The sequence below is a fragment of the Polyodon spathula genome, chromosome 7 (assembly GCF_017654505.1).
Source record: "Polyodon spathula isolate WHYD16114869_AA chromosome 7, ASM1765450v1, whole genome shotgun sequence".
In the NCBI taxonomy this organism is placed as follows: domain Eukaryota; kingdom Metazoa; phylum Chordata; class Actinopteri; order Acipenseriformes; family Polyodontidae; genus Polyodon; species Polyodon spathula.
The window spans coordinates 11,163,269-11,187,463 of record NC_054540.1 but is presented as its reverse complement, the minus strand read 5'-3'; the positions used below and the strand labels follow the sequence as shown (position 1 = coordinate 11,187,463).

Below are 24,195 nucleotides of genomic sequence, written 5' to 3'. Positions count from 1 at the left end.
TTTTTTTTTAAATTGCATTAGAGCTAAACAGCTTCCACGGCACGCAATACCAAACTGTTTTGCACAGTAAAATGGGTGCATGTCTAAGAAAGGATCTTGCAATAAAACAAAGTGATTTCTGGCTTTGTGAATTGTGCACTGTATATATGGAGCACAGTAGCAGTTTTACAGCTATGTTTAATGGTGGTTACTGCAGTGAGATTGATAAGGCAGATTTTTTGCTTCTAGTAATGGCTTCTGGACCATAATGTAATAAGAGTCACTGGTTGGCTGTGTCTCTACCTGCCGAAATGGTGAGTGATGAATTTTCTTGACATGGCACAAGCCATCAGCATTTTTCACTTTTGATCTACAAAGCATTAAAGTATGGGCTTCAGTTACTGCACTTTTCAGCATCTGTTGACTTCTGAAATACAAGTAGATTAACAGCTATAACCATACTGTATGTGTATCATTTACATTTTTCCAACGGTACAAGTATAATGAGCTACAATAATCTGAAAGTGCAGTTGACAGCAGAGACAAGAGCATACTGCATGGTGGAGGTCAGTTCTGCAAGCTGAAATTCAGCTGTTAGTGTTTTCTTCATGGACTGTATCAGGAGAAACGGGGGGGGGGGGGGGGGGTTCTTATCAAAGAAAGGATACTATAAAACAAAATAAAAAAAAAAAACTTTAAAATGTCAGTGGAGCAACATATTTAACCATGTACCCTTTAAAAAAAAGTATACCTGATAGAGTATTTGATGGTTTTTGCAGTTTGTGTATGCTAATCCAAACATGTCCATGCAAACATCTCCAATTCCTGAAGCATTTCAAATCTAAAAATAAAAAACAAACACACATACACATGCACAGAGTCCATTTTTTATTACAGTTTTGGCAAACTTCCCTTCAAGGACACATCTAAGCCCACGTGTTTGCTGTTTAACACCTTGTCCTCCAAAATGCGTTCTTATCTCACTTGACAGGCTGCTGAAACACTGACACAAGCTTTTATTTCATGCCTCGTCGACTGCTGTAAAGCTATTTTAGCAGCTCTACCATACTCGCCCCTCTGCTCGCTTCGGCTGTGAAGAAATCAGATGCCAGATTAGAGAATACATCTTTGAAAATATGAGCACATCACTCAATTACTCAGTCTGCAAACCTCCTGTTTTGGTGAATATGCCTGAAGTTAGAATAAACCCCCTTCAGTTGCTATTTTGTAATTTGTTTTTGTCTGGGTTTTTTAAACAATGGAATTCTATTACAAATGGTGTTTGGGATACAAATTCTGTTTAATACTAGAACCGCCGGGTTTATATTACTGCCTAGAACTACCAACAGTGGTCATTTTGACGGGTACATTTTAAACAGCTTCGATATGAAACACAAACTATCAGATATAATGCAAAAGATTTATTTATGAACATCATATCTAACATTTGCATAACACACTGTATTTGCATGAAACAATAAACATAAAAGGCTATATTTTCAAAATTAGCACATATAATGCATGATGTAAAAAAATGAAAAACTAATAAAATAAACATTTCAAAAGATATTGTGTAAACTGTTATGTGTACATACAATATGTACAAATAATTATTTATAAAAAAAGAAAATAACTCTGTTCACAGTGTTTAACAGGAATGCGCATTCAGGGAAACATACTTCAAAGTAGCCCACATATTAGCACAATCCACACAAATGTAATGCTTATCAACTTGTTGTGTGCATTTACCACATGCTGCTCTGTCACACTGGGGACAAACATCAGAAGTTTTATTTCAATTGCATTTAGTTACTTGGCATTTGTTTTCTGTTGCGTGTGTCACTTGATGCACACTGTATCCAGGTTGAGATGCTTTTCCCTGCCGCTTTGTAGTTTTCTGATTAAAATGTTTCTGCCAAAGCTCCGTGGCTAGCATCATAAGGTGATATTTTCCCTGGTGCATTCATTGTACAAAACAAAGGAATTGATGGCTGCCATTGTAAAATACAGCAACTGGACACCAGTGATTGCTTTCTTGGAGTACTAAGTTTTGTGCAGATGGTGGAAACTCTTCTCTCTTTGTTTACTAATCCAACCAGGCAGTTTTTTTTTTTTTTTTTTTTTTATAACTGTTTTGCTAATTGCAGTGAAATAAAAAAAAAATTGTCATTGGTAACATTTATCCCTTTTCCTAAGTATGGTTGCATCAGCCTAAGTACCACATTGTCACCTAGCTGGGCGAGTTTCATCTTTGTACAGGTAGGGGAAGTGTCCGCTACCAACCAAAACTTGATCCCAAATTTGACAGGTTTGTTTGACATATAGGCTATTGTGTCCAGGCTATTGTGACACCGTGCTTTTGTCGGAAACGGCTGCTTGTCCATGTATAATATGTTTTATGTTTAGCTTGAAACAGGCAATGCTGTTTTCAATGAAGTCGTTCCAAATTCCTGTTGCCAATGCAAATATATCTGTTGTTGCTCTCAAATCAAAATGCAAAAATATCAAGATTTCTCAAAAAATTCTTCTAATAGTAATATTATAAGACAACAGACTATATGCTCTCGTAGACAGCCAGACGACAGCTCTCCAGGGAATTGATAGGATTACAGTAGATATTTGGACAACACATATTTAGACTTCAAGAGCAATATTCTATTCAAATACTGCTGCAAACTCAACGGAGGTAGAGATAACAAACTGGCATATAGTAGGTTATATTGACAATAAAAGCATGTATTGTAGCAAGTTGTCAAAATGACTAGTTTGGCAGTTCTAGGTAGAAGTGCGGTTTGTTTACATGCCATTTTGTAGCGGTGAGGTGCACTTGTGGAAATTGGAATACAAAACAAGTCAATGATATGACAGCGGTTCTGGAAAGAATTAATAAACCAATCGGTGTGCCTGACACTCGTGATGGCAAGTCGCTTTTGAAAAGACTGAATATACCATTGTAATTTTAAGTTTGAGTTATCAGGTTACAAAACAGTAATGTTATCTGTTGTGAACAGATCGCTATCAGTGTCAAGAAGGTGTTCTTTTAATTGAAGTTCCTGTTCCTTTAGCCGGAGCATTTACAATGGGAAAAATTAGTTTCACCATAAACACCCTTATGGCGAAGTGTTCTTTTAAGAGGTGTTCATATACACGGAGACTACTGTATTAGGTTGGTTTTAAATATATTGTAGATCACTTTCTAGAGACTTGGTGTCTGCAACTATTTAGGCTTGTGTGAAATAGCTTTGTATTAGTGTAGGTATTTGCTTTATTTTTATTTTGCCTTTGCAACTGTTTGAGCCTGGGTTTTATAATAGTAGTTATAAGCAGTGTGAAATTGCGTAGTTGACCCACATGACAACCGGTTCTGATCCGGGTAGGTTCCAACCTGGGTAAAGCATGCTAGTGTGAAAGGGGCTTAAGTAAATAAACCTACAAAAATTGCACACCTGAGCAGACACTATCTGAAAATGATGATGTATGAAGTGTAGCATCAGATTCCCAGATCAATCTTTTTCTTCCTTACATGCACGCTAGCATTTATAGATAAACTGCTGGCACTTGAATGAAGATGGATGAGCTTGTCACCCATGTAATAAGCGTCTTCTTTAGTTTTAATATTATGTTGATGGATACAGTTGCACAGTTTAAACCTTTCCAGCCTGTGGCACAAGGATCCATGCCGCTCCTTATATAAACTGTACAATCTGCTGTCAGACCTGTGTTCCGTTTCCATTGCTGACAGTATTAAATACAAATCTGTACGACAGAATCACAGGCTTGTTGAAGATCAGTCTGTTCATTACTTACTTGTTGTGTAGCCTATCATTTGTGTATTTGTATTTGTATTTGTAAACGCTTTATTTCTGAAGGAAGTTCGTTTTTGGACCATGGCAACTGTGAGTAAATGGGAAAATCTTACTACAAAATTACTGTTTCACAAAAGGACCGAAATTTCATCTGCACACCTAGAGGTAATTTTTTCATTTAATTTCATTTCAGAAACACAGCTTTTAGAAGTGATTTAAAGAGGACACTTCTGCTTGAATAGTAAGTAGGCATGGTATACAATGATCCCAGCAGAAACAGCACAGGGAGTGAATGAAAACAAGAAGGACTGGAAATGAAACGGGTAATAAGTGAGATTGCAGTGATGTAAAGTAGAGTTGTGCAGGTACTCAGATTTTCTAAAAAAAAAAAAAATTCCTTTTAATATGTTTTTAGTTGTTAGATATTACTGAAAATGTAATAAAACATATTTAAATATTACCTCTTAGTAATTTACACAATACAAAACTTTCCCTAGAGATTATAGAGTACCAACCAATAACAGTGTGAGTGATTGAACAAGCTAAAACCACTTGTATATTATCTGTGGTTATTTGTCTTGCCTTTTTATTTATGCATTTGATATACAATCATTGTGACTTCACTTCCTTAAATTCAACAATCAAATATGTCTCCCATTGGTGGCTCTTAAGGTATGGCTAAGGAAGATATGGTCCTGCTGTAAAAATTATGCCTGAGCTCAGAGCAAAAGGAAATATTACTTTCAGGCTGCTTTTATAATCACTGAATACAGAAGTTAATTTCCAGTTAAATGGGATTCAGTGGAATAGATGAGGGAAAGGTTGCTTTTCTTTCTATGAAATTAACACATTTTTAACAACATATTAAAGGGAATATAACAGAAAAACCAGGCATTTGCTCATCTCTAATATAAAATATCCATTTGGGGCAGCTCAATGTTGTAACACGAAAGCAGTCAAAAATACAACTCTTATGTTTTCTACATCCTGCTGTTCTTTTAAAGGATCAGGGCTGAAAATATACAACCCATTGCAAAACGACTGATGGAGCACAACAAAGCATTGCCTGTTTGCGTATGATTTGTATTGTATAAAGTCTTTGACGCATATTAGGTATTGATTCATCCTGCTTTGATGTGAGAGAACTATAAAGTATATAATGGTTTTCTTTTATACAAGTCTTTAGAGTGTGTGGCCTTTTGTGCTTTTGTGGACAAGATTATTTATCTCCCAGATACAGCTAAACTAAATAAGTAATATAAAGTTGGGTAAACCTGATATATGCTTTTTCACATCTTGGTCAACAAAAAGGAGTTTGTATAAATTCTATTGTAGTCTTAAAAAATTATTTGATATAGTTAAGAATAACTGTAGTTTAAGACACCGTTTTCTAACTATTTTAGCTAAAAGATTGTTGCAGACAACCAAAACACTTGCAAAAACACATCAGATGTAAACACTTCAGACTCTAATCTCAAAATAGGCTTTTAAAGACTAAAAAGCTGATTTTAAATAGTAGCAAAGAAGTGGAAAGAGTAAAGAGTAATTTGTACAATGGGGATTTTACCCTGCTTGGGGAAAAGGTTGAGGCTGGCATCTGTACAGAAGTCCATCTTTCTGTCAAACTTTACAGTTCTGCATATTTCTGAGAGAGACCCCAATATTACGATGTGTTCAATAACTTACGATAACGATTTTTAATTTAGAGCTGTGACAGGGATGAATGTCACTGACATGCTTAATCTTATTGTTCAAAAGTGGCGCAATTTTTTTCAAATTATCAGATATAATTGAACGTACAATTCCTTTTCATTTGAAGTGAAGCAGAAAAAAAAGTTATTTACTCACTGAGAAATGTATGTCTTGGTAGCCTTTCGATCTCCTTTACAATTGCTCTGACTCCTATGAGTGGTGATTATGATTTCTAGCAACGATTTGTATGCATTGATTTAATCCTTGTGTGTATGAAATACACCGCCATAAGAAAACCAAATAAACCTTGCCCATGAAGTGTAAAGCATAGTGAATAGCACTGCAGTCTGTTTAGGAAGTTGTTTGCTTTATGCCCTGTAATTGTAAACCGTTATTCATTCTGCTATAAAAATAAAGTAAAAAAACATCAAGCATAATGGCTCAGTTTTCATTGCTACTGACTAAAATAATTGGTTTTCCCAGGTAGTGTAGGTGTTACTGTGTATACTGTAGACTTTTTGTCTCTGCTATTATATTGAACTTCTTTACAGAACAGCTTGGCCTTTTTTCTGTTTCTGACTGAGAACTGAGTTAGGTCACTTGGCACGTTTGTTGTCCAAACAAATTCTATAAACTCTAAATTCAAAGTTTAGCAGTGACCAGAGAAGTGATCATTGTACTCGCAACTCAGCTTAAATATATTCATGTAAACTGCTGAAATGCTTCATAAATTGAGCTGTCATAGCTAATGTTTTCTTCCCCAGACTGCAACAGCGAGGATAATAAAAACAAACCAGCCCAGAATTTGTCTCCTCATTTTTTTTGGCTATTCTTTTTTCACAGTGCAGTGCATCTGTGACCCGAGCTGTCCTATCTATCTATCAATCAATCAGTCTTTATTTTATATAGCGCCTTTCATAGTGGACCACCATCTCAAAGCGCTTGATGCAGTAACAAGAAGAAAATCTGTAGTACATCTTCTTTAAATACAGAGAAATGCATAATACGTGATATGCAGTAAAAAAAAAAAAAAAGTGTAATACATTAAATACAGTGGAAAGTGCATAATACATGATAGTAACATAATACATTAAATAGTAGCTGCAACACAGCAGCTAATAGCAGGTATCAGGCTTAAGGAGCATGGAAAGCAACAGAAAACAGGTGGGTCTTGAGAGGTGATTTAAAGCAAGCGACTGTGGGAGCATCATGCACCAAAGCATCTCGCGGAGAGTTCCAAAGAGTTGGAGCCATGAAGCTAAACAAGCGTTCTCCAAGTGTGGTGCACTTTTGCTTGGGGATAACAAGCAGGCCAGAGTCAGAGGTCCTCAGCTTGCGGGCAGGGACATAGCGGGTCAGCAGGTTGAGGAGGTACTCGGGCCATATGTGATGAGGGACATTGTAGGTTAGCAGGAGAGTTTTGAAAATAGTTCTAAACTATTTTACAGGTAGCCAGTGCAGCTGGGCAAGATGGGGGACGGGGGGGTGATGTGATCATATTTTTTACATCTGGTAAGGATCCTGGCAGCGGCATTCTGGACTAGCTACAGTCAGTTTATGGTGCGTGCCGGGAGACCATCATATAGAGAGTTGCAGTAGTCGAGTCGAGAGAAAACAATTGCATAACAGAGTATCTCTGCATCCGGGAGGGAAAGGTAGAGACAGACATTGGAGATGTTTTGAAGATGGTAGAAGGAAGATTTGACCACGGAGGAGATGTGGGTATCAAAGGAGAGGTTCCTGTCAAGAGGTACACCAAGGCTTCGTACTGTGGGGGAAGGCATTACACTATGTAACACAATTTTTGTTCCTGGGTAGTAAGTGTTATTTCCTAATTGTTTATGCCTCAAAAGTATAGAAAATGGCTATTATTCCCCACAGACTTTGCTTTTGTGACCAGGACAGTGATATTTCAAAATATCACTATTTCCAGTGGGAAAACGGGCAAATGGGTGGCTTTTCGTTCACATAAAGTCCAAATTAACATGTATTTATAACATCTATTAACATGTATTTATACTAAAGTAATACAAAAATGACTACAAAAGATTTAGAAGTGAGTAGTTTTTCGAGATTTACCATTATACTGTATTTACAGTATAATCGTAAATCTCGAAAAACTACTCACTTCTAAATCTTTTGTAGTCATTTTTGTATTACTTTAGTATAAATACGTGTTAATTTGGATTCATATGTTGTTTTTTTCTGACTTTATGTGAACGAAAAGACACATTTGCCCGTTTTCCCATTGGAAATAGTGATATTTTGAAATATCACTGTCCTGGTCACAAAAGCAAAGTTTGTAGGGAATAATAGCCATTTTCTATACTTTTGAGGCATAAGCAATTAGGAAATAACACTTACTACCCAGGAACAAAAAAAAAAAAAAAAAAATTTGTTACACAGTGTTATCAGACAGTTTCCAGGGTTCAGGGCAGCTATATTGAGATTCCTAAGTTGAGTTTTAGATCCTACTAGAAGGAGTTCAGGTTTGCTAGTGTTCAGCTGAAGAAAATTGGCAGACATCCAGGCCTTGATGTCTTGAATGGAAGCTGAGAGCCGGACCATGGCAGAGGGGCTACCAGGGTCGAGTTTTAAGTAGAGCTGGGTGTCGTCAGCATAGGAGTGAAACATGAGGCTGTGTTGGTGGATGAGGTGACCCAAGGGAAACATGTAGATGTTGAATTTATAAATGTGAAAGGAGGATTATGTCATCGGTCTCTGGCGTCCAATCCAGCACAATCCAATGTATTGTCATCACTGATCTGAACCACTTCCTACTTGGTACATGTAACTCACATTAATTAAAGGTATGATTCAGATGGTGAACTATTGTCAACACTGCAATGCTACAAATCTAAATTAACCTAATATAATGCCTCGTTCATCTTTTGGAAACATAAAAGTACATGTGGTTTCCATGGTGATGTGTCGACATTTATTTATTTCACTTTGTACCCATATGGTCAGTACAGATACATCTCAATAGTGCAGCACTAATCCAGAGAGAGACCCAAGTAGACCATACTCAGTAATAAACAATACAACAATTATACATCCAAGCAATATCAGTAAAAACACACGTGTGCATACAGTACACAAATATATTAAGATACTGGTATTTATATTTAATAGATTACAACTAAAACAAGTTTAATAAATAAAACATCGTAGGTAGCTCATGTAGAGTAATTCTGAATCGCATCTAGTTTTACTACAGGCTGTATTTTAAACCTGGATCTGTTTTTCAATGTGTATGTTTCAGCTGGCTAAAATGTATAATTGTGGACAAAAATTAAACGTGTATTTGTTCTGTAAATTCCTAATGAAAGCATGTTGTAAGTGGTCTTCAGGTTGGCACCTGAGTGCAGAGTACAGCTGCACTGCATTCACACTTAGAAGCTGTCAAACTCTGGACCTCTGTTTCAGCTGTTTGGACAGAAGCACGACAGTGCAAGATTTTCCCTGCTTGACTGGCGACAAAGTTGTACGCATGTCACATATTACAGTTTTACAGAAATATCTGGAGAACACTTACCCAGATGTGATGAACCTTTGCAAATTCTTCATCCAAAGATTGTTTCCTTTCATGGGCTTACATAAGTATGCACCAGCAAGCGCCACACCAGTTGCTTACGAAAGAGTGCATGCTCTTATGCTTTTAAAGGGATGCTGAATTATTTAGGAATAATTCACCATTGCAATGCCACATTGTTGTCACCTCTTTCCATACCAATGATACAAACCACAGACTTTCAGAGACATTACTGTCTTTGTTATCAGTAAGCAATTGTTTTCTATGATTCTTTTAGTCAAGATCCATTACCAGTGTTAACCACTTCACAAGTTTAACCACTGGCCATATCAGTGATCCAGATCTAGCATTTCAGATTGTTCTAGGGTTGCATAAACACTGCAGTCTAAATTATCCTCTGATCCAATATGGCTGCCCAAATAACAGGTGCATTTCTGTACTGTCAAGCAAGGATTTTGAGTCACATGTAATGTTAGTTTGTGCTCCAGCATCAGGTAGTATAGTTACAGTAGTATACTGTAACTACTGAAGTGTAATCATAAGTAAATGACAGAATTGCATGCAAGTGCCTGAAACTTTTTAGGTGAATGATAATGCTGCTGCAGCAGTGTCATTATTGAACTGGCATCTTGTTCTTGTGAGTTATGGGCATACTGCGGCTTGTGCACATCTCTTTTATCCTTAATGGTAAAGAGGAAGCGCTAAGAGCGATTTTATATGACCCTCTACTAAGTTGCTAAGTCAGGATACAAAAGTGTAACTTTTTGTCATCCATTCTGAATCCATCTCAATTGCGAGAACGTGTGTGTTGAACTATATTTAGTCTGTCTGTCTCTCTTTCTCTCTGCTTCACTGTATGTATGTTTGGCAGTTGTTTCATTAGCAGCAAAGCCTTTGGAGTTTCTGGGTTACGCAGTTTTCAGCATCCCTTGGTGGTATAATTTGTCTAGCATTTCACTTTACTGTGACGAATTTCATTCCCGTCCTGTTTCTATTCACTATGAAGCCCCAACAGTGCACTCTAGTGTAACCACACAAGTCCCTGGTGGCAATGAGTGATATTTTCCACTCTACAAAGGAGTGTCCTGCAGCCAAGACTACTTGCTGTAATCATTCAGGATAGTTAATAGCTGTTGTAGGAATCTTGTATAAGAAGGTTGTCATGGTGACAGTTCACATACACGTTTCTGTGTGCTGCAGTGCAGTTTGTCCTTCAGTTAACAGCTCTTGGTTCATTTGTAACCTTTAGTAAGGTTCTTTTTTATTTTTTTCGTTCTGTTTTTAAACAAAATATATTATGCGAAATCTGCCTATTCACTTGTATAGATTGTGGTATTTTTTATGACAGCTGTAATTGGATTGCATACAATTCAGTGAAAGAGAAAACCTTTTTTTTTTTTTTTTTTTTTTATAAATATTCTGTCCAAATGACATATAAAACTTTACATTTCACCCCTTCCACACATAAATGCCACTACTGAGCCACCTCAGATGCTTAAAGGATTATTTAAAATACCCATTTACACAGCACAAAACTGTGCAGTCTATGCCGGTATAATACTAGCAATGCCCTGCTGAACAGTAAAAGCAGCTCTCTTCAGCTTTGTAACGTACTGAAGCACTTGGCTAGTTTTAGTCATCGGCTTTTTTGTTTGTTTATTTGTTTTGTTTATTGCTGTTGGTTTGTTCCCTTGTGACTGTGCTTAAAAGATTGGTAGTTATTCTGTTTTTTCCTGCCTCATTGACAATAGGACTCAGAGTACTTTAGAAGTCTCTGTCAGCTTACATTACTGTAGACATCTGTGGAAAAATAATGTAGCAAGCATACGTCATCTCTGAAACAACACAACAGTTTGGTGATTTGCGTAACGCTACAGAATTATTTTTGTTTTTGATTCTTCAGAATGAAAAGGCAATCTCTTGTAGTAACAGTCAAGACAACAGTTTATAATGTCACTTATAACAGTGCATAATGAACTGAAACTAGCATTTCTCTAACAAGTTTGCCTTCAATAAATACTGTAATTGTAGCTCAAAAAATATGCAGTTGTTGGGGGGGGGGGGGATAAAGTGTCTTGCTACTTTCTTGCTATTTGACCCTTAACACCACCATACAAGATATTACAATGACAGGTCTGTGATGCTCTTATATGACCACGAATGCACACGTGTTGTGCTGAATGAATCAATGTGTCTACCCTTCTCAGACAAGTGCGGCATAATCTGTTGAAACCCATTCCTAATGACGTCTTGCAGTTTTTTGAGGAAAGCCTTTAGAGAGGGTAAATGTTTGCTAGCTATAGATCCTTTTTCTATATAGTTCTTGTTGTTTTAGGCACTACTTTAACTGCTACTGTAAGATCTCATTTCCATTTCAGATACAGGCTTCACATTTTAAGTATTATGGAAAGTCTTCTGGTTAGTTGTAACCGCGCACTTCCCTTTAACCTATGACCCATGATGGCGGTCATATTGTGGGTATGTGAAATTTTGCTTTCTGTTGATAAACAGGTCACACGTGCACCATACCAGAAGTAAACATCTCCGACATTTAAATTTTGGTCTTATTTCCTTTTCCAAAAAAATTACGCTCATGACAATTAGGAGTAAAGGTCGGCTAGGGTGTCCTCGGCTCACCACGCACCAGCGACCCCTGTAGTCTGGCCAGGCGCCTGCGGGCTTACCTGTAAGCTGCCCAGAGCTGCGTTGTCCTCTGACACTGTAGCTCTGAGATGGCTCCATGGTGGTTTTGCAGTATGAAAAGGAAAACGGCTGAGGGCACACGCGTCGGAGGACAGCGTGTGTTCATCTTCGCCGCTCCCGAGTCAACGTAGGGGTGGTAGCGGTGAGCTGAGCTTAAAAATAATTGACTTCTGAAATTAAGGTATATACAGTAGTATGTTAAAACTTTGGAATACATGACTCATTATAACCAATTAAAAAGCCTTTCATTAGCCAGCTGTCTAGGATGATGCCGGCTATCTGTAGCTAGGGCTTTGATTCTCAAACAGTAACATTTTTAATTTCCTCAAAACATTTGATTTATGAAGATACTAAACATCTGTGTCATAATATTTTAATTACCCTTCTGTAGCAAGACCATAATCTTGATTATAGGACTACATCTGCCTGGGATATTAATATTCATGAAAGGGGAAAAGATAAAAATCCACTCCAAACCAAATACAAATAGATTGGCAGCTGGTGTGTGGGGTATGACGAGGCTCTAACGCAAGCAAGGTTTTTAGATGATTCAGTAATTGTGGTTTAATGTAATGCTGTAGCCCAGTTCTCATTCTTTTTTGTTCACAGAACACCTGCATGTATGTTTTTGTTTTTTTTTTTATCTCGGTGGACCACACAATAAAGAGTATAGCTGACTGAAAAATAAGCAAATCACTATAATGCTAAGAATAACCGTAGACTTACCTGTGTTTGTTTTAATGCGATGGATGGGCCTGTTTCTGTGAGCAAGTTAAGTTATTTTAAAATTGGAGTTTTAAAGAATGGTTTTAGTTTACTTTTCATTAACACAAATTTGCAGAGGGGGAAAAATTAAATTGATAATTACAGCAGAAATTGGCTAAGAAAGTTACAATACATCCATGAGGTACCAGCACTGTCGGAGCAAAGAATCTATAATCTTTATTTCTAAAACAGAATGTCTGGACTCTGATTGGCTGTTGAGGATTTGTTACTGTGCAAAATAGTACAGTGCGCTGCAGAACTTATTTTTGCCGAAGCACAGTTCAATTAATACATTATCAATACGCAACATATTAAACTCACAATAAATATAGTGTTGCGAGAGGTCTTTCTAAAGTTTTAAAAAATGAGTGAAATTCCTTTCACTCATTTGTTCTTTTCAGAGGCATGACAGTAGACAATGGATAGAATTGCAAGAAGCAAAACCTCAGTTTAAAAAAAAAAAAAAAAAAAAAAAGCAGGACACAAAGATTTAACAAGTCAACGCTGCCGGGCTTGCGTGTTGTGTTGCACGCCCTGGCATATGCTATCCCTTACCCTTACGTGAGCGCAGTACACTAAAACTGTAAAGAATACGTTTTAGGCACTCCACCACTATATATGACAAAGAGTTTAGACCCCTTTTTAACTTGGATATATTCTCCATGTATGCATTTTCGTCCTGCTTCTGTAGCTGAGTTTTTAAGGTCTTGGGTTTGCAATGGGATCTATAAACCAGGCTGCTGCTTCCTTTCCGTAATTATGTAACCTCTCCACGGACCACCTGAAGGGAGCCGGTGGACCAACAGTGGTCCATGGACCACAGATTGAGAACCGCCGCTGTAATCAATAGATCAGCCACCTTTCAAATGATCTTTCCTCTTTTGTAACCCAAAGAGAAATTCACCTAAAGTACTAGTAGCTTTTAGTTAAATTAAATACACCCTATATATATTTGTCGCTATTGGTATATTTTTACTTTCTTAAAATATGGCTTTAATATCAGTCGGTTTCACAACACAGCTTAAAGTTACTGTAAACATCTGCTACCCATTTGAAAACCCACAATTAGACAGTACATCTGTCGTGTCATATTATATACGCTGCATTGCACTTATCAGACATGTCTGACTTGGTGAACTACCTAAAACACGATTGCAGTTTGTTACGACACTAGTTGTATACTGCAACATCAAATGTACTATTCTTACACTTTGTCAGCTCGGTTTATAAAATTACGGGATCAAAATCCAGAGACTTTTTTTTTTTTTTTTTCTATTTAACAAAGCTTGGTAAACAGTCCTTTCTGGCAGCTGTACAACAAGAGAGGCAATGCGTAGAGGCAGCCCTCCAAGACTTGGTTTATTTGTAATCTCTGCTGCCTGCAATGAATATTCTCCTGGCATTTCATTACAGCAATGATGTACACTTAGCGATGCATGAACAGATCATAATTCCCTCACAAAGAGTTGATAAATTAATCAGATTTCTATTTATAGGTGAATGTTCGGAAAAATGATGGGGGGGGGGGGGTATCCACATAAGTAACTTGCAGCTTCCTCCGTGCTCTGCTGTCACGGTTAAATGTTAATATCTACAAAAGCATTCAATTAAATATTTTATGAATTTTCAACATGTACACATTCTTTGGATATGTCAGTAATTGTATATTATATTACTATTCTATTATTATTATTATTATTATTATTATTATTATTATTATTATTATTATTATTATACAGTCTGTAAGCATTGTTCAGATTTTTCATCCACTTGTCTTCCAGGTTGGCTCATCTATCAGGAAAAATTCGTTTGTTGGATGTTGGCAGCTGCTTCAACCCATTTCTGAAGTTTGATGAATTCCTAACTGTCGGTATTGACATTGTGCCTGCAGTTCAGGTATGTGGTTCTCACAGGATTCCTTAATGTCAATTAAGAGGTAAAAAAAAACAAGATTTGTCTTCTTCTAGAATGTTATTTGATGCCACTTGAAATTGAGATAAGGAGAAATCTAATAGATTTTAATACTCATTACCTAAACACTCAGCAGTCAGTAACCACTGTATTTCTTTTTCTGAAGTGCAGGTTTGGTTTGTTTTTAATGACACAGTGCTTTCATTTTAATCATTTATTATGTCATTTTAACTTCAGCGTTTTAATGAACATTTGTATTGATAAAATGGGCAAATGTGTGTCTTTTCATTCACATAAAGTCAGAAAAAAACAACATATGAATCCAAATTAACTTGTATTTATACTAAAGTAATACAAAAATGACTACAAAAGATTTAGAAGTGAGTAGTTTTTCGAGATTTACAATTATACTGTAAATACACCAGTGTGTGTGTATTATACACACCCATTTATCAAGCCAAATGTATCCCATAGATAAAATACAAAACACTGAAATGTTGGCGAACTGTTGCAATATTGTTAGTGGAATTTGGTAGTCGTGCCAAAAATGTTTCCGTGTTTATTTTCATATGCGAAAAACACAGTAATCTCTCCTGTGAAAATATAACTTCCAAAAAAGATGTATGCCTTCCATTTGTTACCTTACAGGAAACAGGATCATCTCATTTGGCCCTTTCCCCAGGCAGTTAACCCCCTAAACTAGATAAATTGCATCATTTTGAGATCTTGTGGGGCAGTCATTTTGTGGCGCCTTTTGAAAAGATAAATCGTCTGCTGAGTTTCAAATGGCAGAGCAGATGCTCTGTCTTGTTACCTCTGTGATCTATGGGGATTGTTGGCAATCAGTACTGTGCCTGTGGAGTTTAAATACATTTTGCACCTACCTACATTTATAATATTACGAGCGTGACTGTCCAAATTTTAGCCCTAAAAACACAGTAACGTTTTCTCAAATTCTGTGTCGTTTCAAACATTGCTCAACATGTTACAGAGTTACTGACTTTTAAACACAGTGGAGCACAAGTTCAGGACAAGAAATGATCTCCCATGGGAAATGTTTAAGTAGTCGCTGATGGATTCTCAGACTTGCTTGGACGGAAATGTCCTTTTGAAATAGTGTCTTAAAGGGCTGCCGTGACACTGCAAAAGTTTCTGTGATACAAATACGGCTGTTGAAAGTATACCCAGTCCCCAGCTGTTGCGTGTTGGTAGCAAGCCACTCTTCTCATTGCACCATGATGGCTTTTTTTTTTTTTTGGCAGCTGCATTTGTTAACAGATGTTGACTTGTTGAATTGACACAGTAAGAGACACGCAGTAAGACAGCCTTGAATTCAGTTAATCAAGAAGATTGGAAATCCAGTCACTCGCATAGAAAGTAAAAAACAAATGTGGGTTCTCAATGTCAAGGACTACAGTAGCCTATAGTGTACTATAGTAAACTTTTTTGAAGTGAGAATGTAATTGCACAGTACTTCATAATTATAATGTGGGTAGCTTTTGTGAAATGTGAATTTGCAACCAATTCTGTGTCCATTTATACCAATGGCCCCTTTGAGGAGGGATATTGCAGTCTGAGTCAGGCAGCTATAGAGATAATTTCTAGTCTAATGCTCCATCTAAATGCAAATTATCTGTAGTCACACTGTTATATTTATCTGCCTACATATTGCAGATGAAATAGCCCCAGCTTTATAACTATGAGGTTGGTATTTCTGCAGCTCGTTTTAATGTTGGTTCCCAAATTCTTGGATGTTTTCAGTGCCAAGAGTTCAAATCATGGTGGCTGATTCACTGATGCCCTGAAATAGCTCACATGTTCTATGTGCCAGTGTGTGTTGTGGTTGGAATCATGGCACAGTCTTCCAAAGTGATGCACAAGGAGCTTTTTCAATGTGAATGTCTCACTGACATTATAACAGTGTATTGAGAAAAACCCAGTTGAGTTCAAACTTTGCAGAGGCATTAGGTTTTTAAGTTTTTCAAATCTGTAATGTTGACTTGCTTTGGCTTGTGTTCTGACTTCTAATAGATTGATCTTATGAAAGCTGTATCTTTGGAACAGAATGCACAAACATTTGTTACAAAGTGTTTATTGTACATACTGTGGGTGTAGGTCATGCTGCTCTAAAGACATTGAAAAACAATTCTAGTTGAAAGCAGTGAGCAATGGTTGAGAGTCACATCATAGGTTACTCATGTTCTTGACAATGGAAATAGCCTTAGACTTTCATGTTTCCAGTTTGACTTCAGCCAACCTTCTTTATATAAATAGAATTTCTGTTTGGAACAAAACAATTCTTTTTTTTTTTTTTTTTTGTTAAATCTTCAAGAGGGGATTGAGACTGAAGAAGCTGTAAATCATTATGCCATTCAGTTAGATCTGCATAAAGACCACGTTTGCTGCTTTGCAGGGTTCCAAGTGTCGTACTGAAAAAGCTAGAACTGCAGTTCTTTTAACAATGATAAATCCAGTCAATTAAGGTCAGTCAACAAGAGGCTTAACATCTCCACTAAACCACTCATTGCAGTAATCATAACACCAGGTGATAAAACATGTTATTCAAGGGAAAGCTACAGCAATATACCCAGATAATATACCCACTGCATTCACATGTACAAATGTAAGTTTGACATACAGACAGATGCCTTCATATACTCCCAGATTTTTAAATATGCCCAGACCAAGCTGCATTACAATTGAATTAGAGCTTCTGTGGATATATGTAAAAACTTAGTGTGACATATGCCAGAAATACACATATATATAGTCTTTAACTTTCTTTAAACAAGAAATTTTCATTGAATCTGGTTATATAACTAGGTGAGTCATTCTGCAATTCCTTTTATTTTTTTTCTTTTGATTTGCATCGGTGATATTCATGAAATTTACAGTGACTGTTTTGCATTAATTCTGCTTTTTTTTTGTTGCTTTAAATAAAACTCATACCTCAGCCTGCTACCGGTAATTTGTTTTATTTGTTCTTTTATCCTTTGATGGAAAACCTGTCATGAAGATAAACTATTTCACAAGTGCAGTATTTTTTGGACTTGTGAACGTAATGTATATATTTTGATGTACAACAATCGGACAGTATGTATTCAAGCTTTCAAAATGTTTTTTTTGTTTTTTTTGTAATTATCCATACCAAAGCCACATCAGACCGCTTAGTAATAATAATTATACATGTTTGAAAAACAAATGTATCCATACAAAACTAGAACATACTCAGTGTATTTAAACATTACTTAAATACAAACTTGTTACAGAAACAAATACTCATGTGCTGGCCTGTTGGGTTCATGTACATTTACATTTAAAAGTTTGAATCTCTGACATTTTTGGTCCTTTTTTTTTTTTTTCAGGTAAAATCTGATTTTAATTTGACCGATTTTTATCTTGGTAAATGCAAGCAATTTACTCCTATTTGCATTTTTATTTCCCTTTAGCATTCCTCAAACGTGCTGCCAAGTGCTAAATTAGTAAAATAAATGCATTAGTAGAGTATAATGAAGTGTCTCGTCTTTAGATACCTGACAAATTGAACAGTACCCTGTTAAACACTTTAAGTTTAAGGTTCATTAAAACTCTAATGCTGTGGGCTTTTGATATGTTTATTTTTTATTAATCTTTGGGTAAAAGTTTGTGTATCAGTCGTTTTTAACTTCCAGGTTTGATCAGGGGTTTTTCGACTGCAGATCCTGAAAAATCTCTGTAGAACAGATGCTGCATGCAGCGTTTTTTTTAAAGTGAAAAAGCTTTATAACTAAGTATGTTTGTAACTAAGGAATCCTATTTTTATCATAATTGTAGACAGCTAATTTCTGGTTTCCTTCTAGGTTTTAAATTGTTAAAGCAAAATGGTTATGTTAGGCGTGTGCTTTACAAAGAACTGGTGTTTTCAGTTGTGATTAAAAACTGACCTACATATTTCAATTAAAAGCCACTAGAACCAAACTCAGCAAGTATTTATAGAACATGTCCAACATGCCCCCCCAATGAACTACCATTATGATGAAGTGCTCAATTCTTCTTTCTTTTTTTCTCCACAGAGTGTGTACAAATGTGACTTCCTCAATCTTCAGTTGCAACAGCCTCTCCAGTTAGCACAAGATGCCGTGGATGCCTTCCTCAAGCAACTAAAAAACCCCATTGACGCCCTCCCTGGAGAGCTCTTGAATGTAGTTGTGTTCTCTCTCCTGCTTTCCTATTTCCCGTCCCCCTATCAGCGATGGATCTGCTGCAAGAAAGCACATGAACTCCTGGCTCTGAACGGTCTGCTTCTCATAATCACACCCGATTCCTCTCACCAGAACAGGCACGCAATGATGATGAAGAGCTGGAAGATTGCAATAGAGTCACTGGGCTTCAAGAGGTACAAGTATGTGAAATTCTCTCACATGCATCTAATTGCTTTTAGGAAAGTCTCCTTAAAGACTACCAGTGATCTCGTCAGCAGGAACTACCCGGAGATGCTCTATATTCCCCAGGATTTTAATAACGCAGAAGAGGAAGAATACTCGGACGTAGCGGTTCAAGTGCGATCGGATCTCGAGGATGACCAGATGGCTTACAATTTTATGGAACTCCCTGACGCACCTTATGACTCGGACTCTGGGGATAGCCAGACAAGCTCGACACCTTTCCAGGAGCTGGAGGACCCCATCTTACTGCAAAGCTAATCCACTTCAAAACACAAATGCCTTTATTGTCTGTACTGCTGTGCTGCCAATATATTTCTGCTGTATTAACATGCTCTCGGTGTGTAACAACAACAAAGAAAATGCTGTTTGCACAGAAAAAATAGAAACAAGTTTACAGAAGTTGGCTATTTTTTTTTCTACATCTGTCTTATGAAAAGAAAAGAGAAATATATGTCTGTAGATGGGGGGCATTTATTAAAAGAATTTGTAACCAAATGCTCTCATGATGCAATATAAATGTTATCGTTTCTGCTCATTTCATTACAGGTGAATAATCAAAACCAATGTTTTGTTGTTGGTGATACTGGTTGTGATGCCATAGGCAGATGCAAGTTCAGTTTAATTAACATTTAATGCCAAAAAAATATTGCAACCTGGAGACATAAGTGTATAATTCTTTGAACTTGGCCCCAAGATATTGTTTGTGAAAAAGATGTTTGAAACAGAACAGAACCTTATGGAAGAAGTTTTGCTTGCAGTCTAGAGCCAGGCTGTAATTTGCACCACTTGTGTGTGTAAACGTATAATTAGTCTGATATAGTTCTTTGTTATATTTTTTTGACAAACAATTTGATCTGTTCACTTTTGAACAAACTGGTATTGGCCTTTTCTAAAGGCAAATGCCATTTTAACAAAGCATCTTTTGGCTGCTAGCACTGGGAACTATTTTTTTGTTGGAGTAGTTTCTTAAATAAGTTGATGTAACATTTTAAGCTTTACAGGCACCTGCAGAGGTGCTTAGTGGGTTTTAATTGTACTAATGTGATTACTGTACAGTATAAGTTTTCATGGTACTTGCAATGCAAACCATTTAGAATGTGATTCCTCTCCACTGTAGCTACTAGCCAGTTTGCACTTTTTTTAAGTATTAATTTACTGAACCCCTGAAAATCGCATTAAAAAATGCTTATAAAATGGCACATTTTAATGTAAGAATTATTATTATTATTATTTTTTAATAGTTCTGCACACTTTCAATATGAAACAGTTTGGAAATACTGATTGTTTCAAGCAGCTCTTTGATGTATCTGCCAAAAGTTATTTGGGACAAAAGTAATTTTGAAATGCCTCAGTGTGGAGTGATCCATGTGTTGTACTTCTTGAAAATGATTTACCTCATAATGAGGTTTTGCACTAATACCCTTTGGTCTCAGATATAGCTACTTTTTTTCTTTGAGTTTATTTCTGCTGTAGCTTGCTGTGACCTAAAAAGAAGTACTGTAATTTACAATTGTGGCAAGAGTTTGGTTGTAGTTCCAAATAACACTAGTATTTTAGCTTGTAATATGTTGCACTTGTTATTAATTTCATATCTGTGGCTAGTCGAACCTTCTGTTTGGTCTTCATTCATGGCACTTTATTTGGTATTAATTAACTCGAGTGTCAAAACCTTTAACTAGTATTATTGTAATAGGTACGTTTTTAAGAAAGGGAAACAAAGAAGAAAAAAACAATACAAAGTTGATTCCTATTGTTAATAAGATGTTGCGGTGAATTGGTGCACAGAGGTATTTACCTTATAGAGCACATTAGTCTTGCCCCTCAGGTTACAGATACAAGGTATGCTATGTGCAGAGTTCACAGTAAAGTATACCCCCCTCATTCTACAACAAAAGTCTTTCTTTAAGGTGCCTTCTTACCTTTGCAGAAGGTTGTACCCGTCGAGAACGAAGGTTTGCTGTTAATGCAGTGTACGTTGCACAGTATGCCAGTATGCACTACAACTGGCTTGCCAAATAAGTTGTGAATCTCCTAGGCTATGTTTCTTAAATATAATTAGAGCAGAACTGGTCTCTTAGGTTATTCACTTAATTACCCCATTTCGATGGGGGTTAATGTTTTAATATATTTAAGGTCCAGTCATCTTTTTCTGTTATGGTTACTTTGGAAGCAAAGGGGTTGAAGAAAGCAAGCTTTTCCTTTTCCTTCATAGAAACCATGCTGAATGAAGTATTTTGGACTCGCATTAGACGTCAGCACACTCTCATATATTCCAGTAAGCTCAATATTTCAATATCTTTCAAAATACTTACTGAAGATTTTTACTGTGGAGGCAAAGGATTCCTGATATTGTGGAAAACCTAAACTATTGATATTGGATATAATATTTTATTAAGACAATTTGGTATATGTACCGTTCTTTTTTTTTTTTTTTTTTTTTTTATTGTATTACAATATCTCTGTGCATGACCTAATTCACTTTCGTTGTATAAGATATCTATTTTGACTAACACAGGGCACAGAAGTACTTGTATTGTTCAATGTTTTTTTTTTCTTTTTATACATGAATGTTAATGCAATCCTGCTGTGTGGTTTATTGTCTCTCATAACTATCTTTGTTCGGAAACCTAAACGAGTATAAGCAATAAAAAGATGAAGCTGTTCTTCCATGCTGTATCTACTTATTTGCTAGATGGGTCAAGACAGCAAGGTGGTTATTAATTTCCACTGCCTTACTCAGGTTTAGCATTACTCAGTTGCTTCCCCGACAGTATGTGTTTGACAGAACATTAAGGCAGTCCAGTAACTTAATTTAGCTTTAAAACACGTACAGCAATGTGGTGCTTTACAATTCACTAAAATATCCTTTACTTTGGGAGGTATTTGTACATAGTATTATTTGATTTGCATTATTCCCATTGTTGAATGATATAAAAGAAATGGGATTTAAAAAATGATGCGTGATGATGGCATCTTTATTTTATATAGCGCCTTTTATAAATAAATATCGCAAAGTGCTTAACAAAAGTGAAAACAGAATAAATAAAAATACAAAATATATTAAAACAGTTGAAATTAAAAATGCAATGACAGTAAAAGTCATAAGAATGCCAATTTAAACAAATGAGTTTTGAGGCAGGATTTAAAAATAGACAGAGACTTAGAATCACAGATCTCAGAAGGAAGTGTGTTCCACAGCTTAGGAGCATAGGAGGAAAAGCCCTGTCACCCAGTGTACACAGTTTAGTCAAGGCCGGCATGGGAAGACCGCAAAGCACGACTAGGAGTGTGGGGGTAACTAACTCAGAAATGTAAGAGGGAGAGGTACCTCTATTGGCTTTAAAAGTCAGCAGCAGGACTTTGTAGTCAATGCAGTATTTGATCAGTAACCAGTGTAATGATTCCAGTATGGGGGTTATGTGACCACCAGACCAAGAACTCGTCAGCACCCTAGCAGCAGAATTCTGAACATACTGGAGCTTTTGAAAGTTATTCTTTGACACCCCAGTAAGTAAGGCATTACAATAGTAAAGCCTGGAGGATAAAACGCATGAACAAGCTTTTCTGCAGCAGACAGCGACAAGACAGGGCACAGCCAAGCAATGTTCTTTAGATGGAAAAAGGACAACTTGGTAATATTCCGAACATACAGCTCAAAGGTTAAGCTAGGGTCAAAAATGACCCCCAAGATTCTCATTTTAGAACAAAACTTAGTTAATAGCAGTTTTAGTTTCATTTCACAAAAAAAGTAAATGGTGAAAGTTGCTCTTAACAAGCACTTTAGAAACACAAAAGACAATTGTAATGTTTTAAAAAGCACTTGTCTTATTTTCATTGTTATTGGTTCTGCATGTGCCAGTATGATTACAGCTGCAGCTGTGTGTACACAAAATGGGAATTTCATGTAGGGCAGGTGAAGTAAGTTTTGGGTCTCAACTTTAGAAATGATGACCGAATGTTGCCTGCGGTCAATGTATCCGCTCAGGATCGAGGTGCATTTGGAGGCTGGTTTAGCCCCCAGTACCTTGCTCGGATGTAACCAGTGTTATTGTTCCCTCACCTTCCAGGTGCTCTTCACAGTATTTTGAATCTTTTTATTTTTAAATCTTACCTTCTAGCATGAGGCTGATTCAGCAGGGATCCATTAGCATTTCTACAGGTATGACCATGTCTTCTTCAGTTGCGAGAGTGTTGGGGATTATTTTTGAAACTTGGTAAAATGAGTCTCAGAGGTATGAATCTGTTTTTCTTTTAGACTTTACATGCATGATATTCTTTGCTTATTTAAGTGAGGTTTTTTTTGTTTAGTTTTGTTTTTTTTTAATGTGTTTATTTCTGGGGATTTATGTACTTATATATACTCAGCTTTTTAAAATAAACCCCTTAAGTAGAGGTCCTTTTTATGTTTATCCAGGAGGTTTATATCAAATAACCTAATATAAGAACAAAAAACAAAAGAAAAAAATATGGCATGGACAACAAATGCCTTCTAGAAATCACAATAACTACCAATGTATGGACAGAAAAAATAAATACATAAGGAGAGGGTATGTGGAATGGATGGCACTGCTGCCAATGCTGGTGACAGATGGTATGTATTTTGATGTATAGGACAATGGGCTATAGCCCAGTCTGGACTGCATACCTGTGCTTCTGAAATTAAAAAGGAGAAACCCTCAAAATGAAAGCAGTGTGTTTGTAATATTTTCATATTTTGCTTTAAAGTAAAAAAAAAAAAAAAAACAGTAATAATGTTAATATAGCTAAAACGAAACTTATTTTTAAAACAGTAAGCACATTTTTAAGTGGCACTGCATCGTTTGAGACGTTAACCCAAATTCTACCTGCAATAAAATCAATGGATTTTTCCTGCACCTTTAACGCTAGTGGCAGTGAAGCCAGATCTAACTGACAGCAGGAACAGTGAACAGTTGTGGCTTAACAAGAATGAATCGAGTTTATACGCCTTAACTTAAAAACGTGTATATTGTTGTGAGCTGCAGCTCGAGCTGTAACCTGCTCTATTCACTCGATCAGTCGTTTACAGATACGATTGGCGTTAGATAGGATTTCCTAACTAATGTTAGGATATGATGAGACACTTAGGATTTAGGAAATTATGTTGTAATACCAAGTTAGGGAAAATCCTACACTAGCCATGAAAGAGAAGATTGGAAAACGAATAAGGAAAGTGTTCTGTAGGGTTATATACCCCATGCCAGTAGTGGTATTCCAACTATGCGCAGTGTTTTTTTCTGCACTAACTTCGCCCTCGCCTGAGTAGTTTGAACCAGAATATTTACCGTACTTTGACACGGTGCAAACATGGCGTCTGCAGCAGTGAAACTTTTCAAACTGTGAAATTAAACAAGGAAGTTTA

The 24,195-nt window shown here is 36.5% G+C and overlaps 1 protein-coding gene across 2 annotated transcripts in view; it reads left to right on the top strand.

The window, feature by feature from the left end:
* Positions 1–21,500, top strand: part of LOC121318148 (S-adenosylmethionine sensor upstream of mTORC1-like) — a 58,518-nt gene extending 37,018 nt beyond the window's left edge. For both annotated transcript variants that reach the window (XM_041254515.1, XM_041254516.1), the window contains 2 exons: positions 14,262–14,376; positions 18,444–21,500. In XM_041254515.1, coding sequence (XP_041110449.1) covers positions 14,262–14,376; positions 18,444–19,073 — 745 coding nt within the window. In that variant the 3' untranslated portion in view covers positions 19,074–21,500. The remainder of the gene's footprint in view (positions 1–14,261; positions 14,377–18,443) is intronic.
* The last annotated feature ends 2,695 nt before the right edge of the window (positions 21,501–24,195 follow it).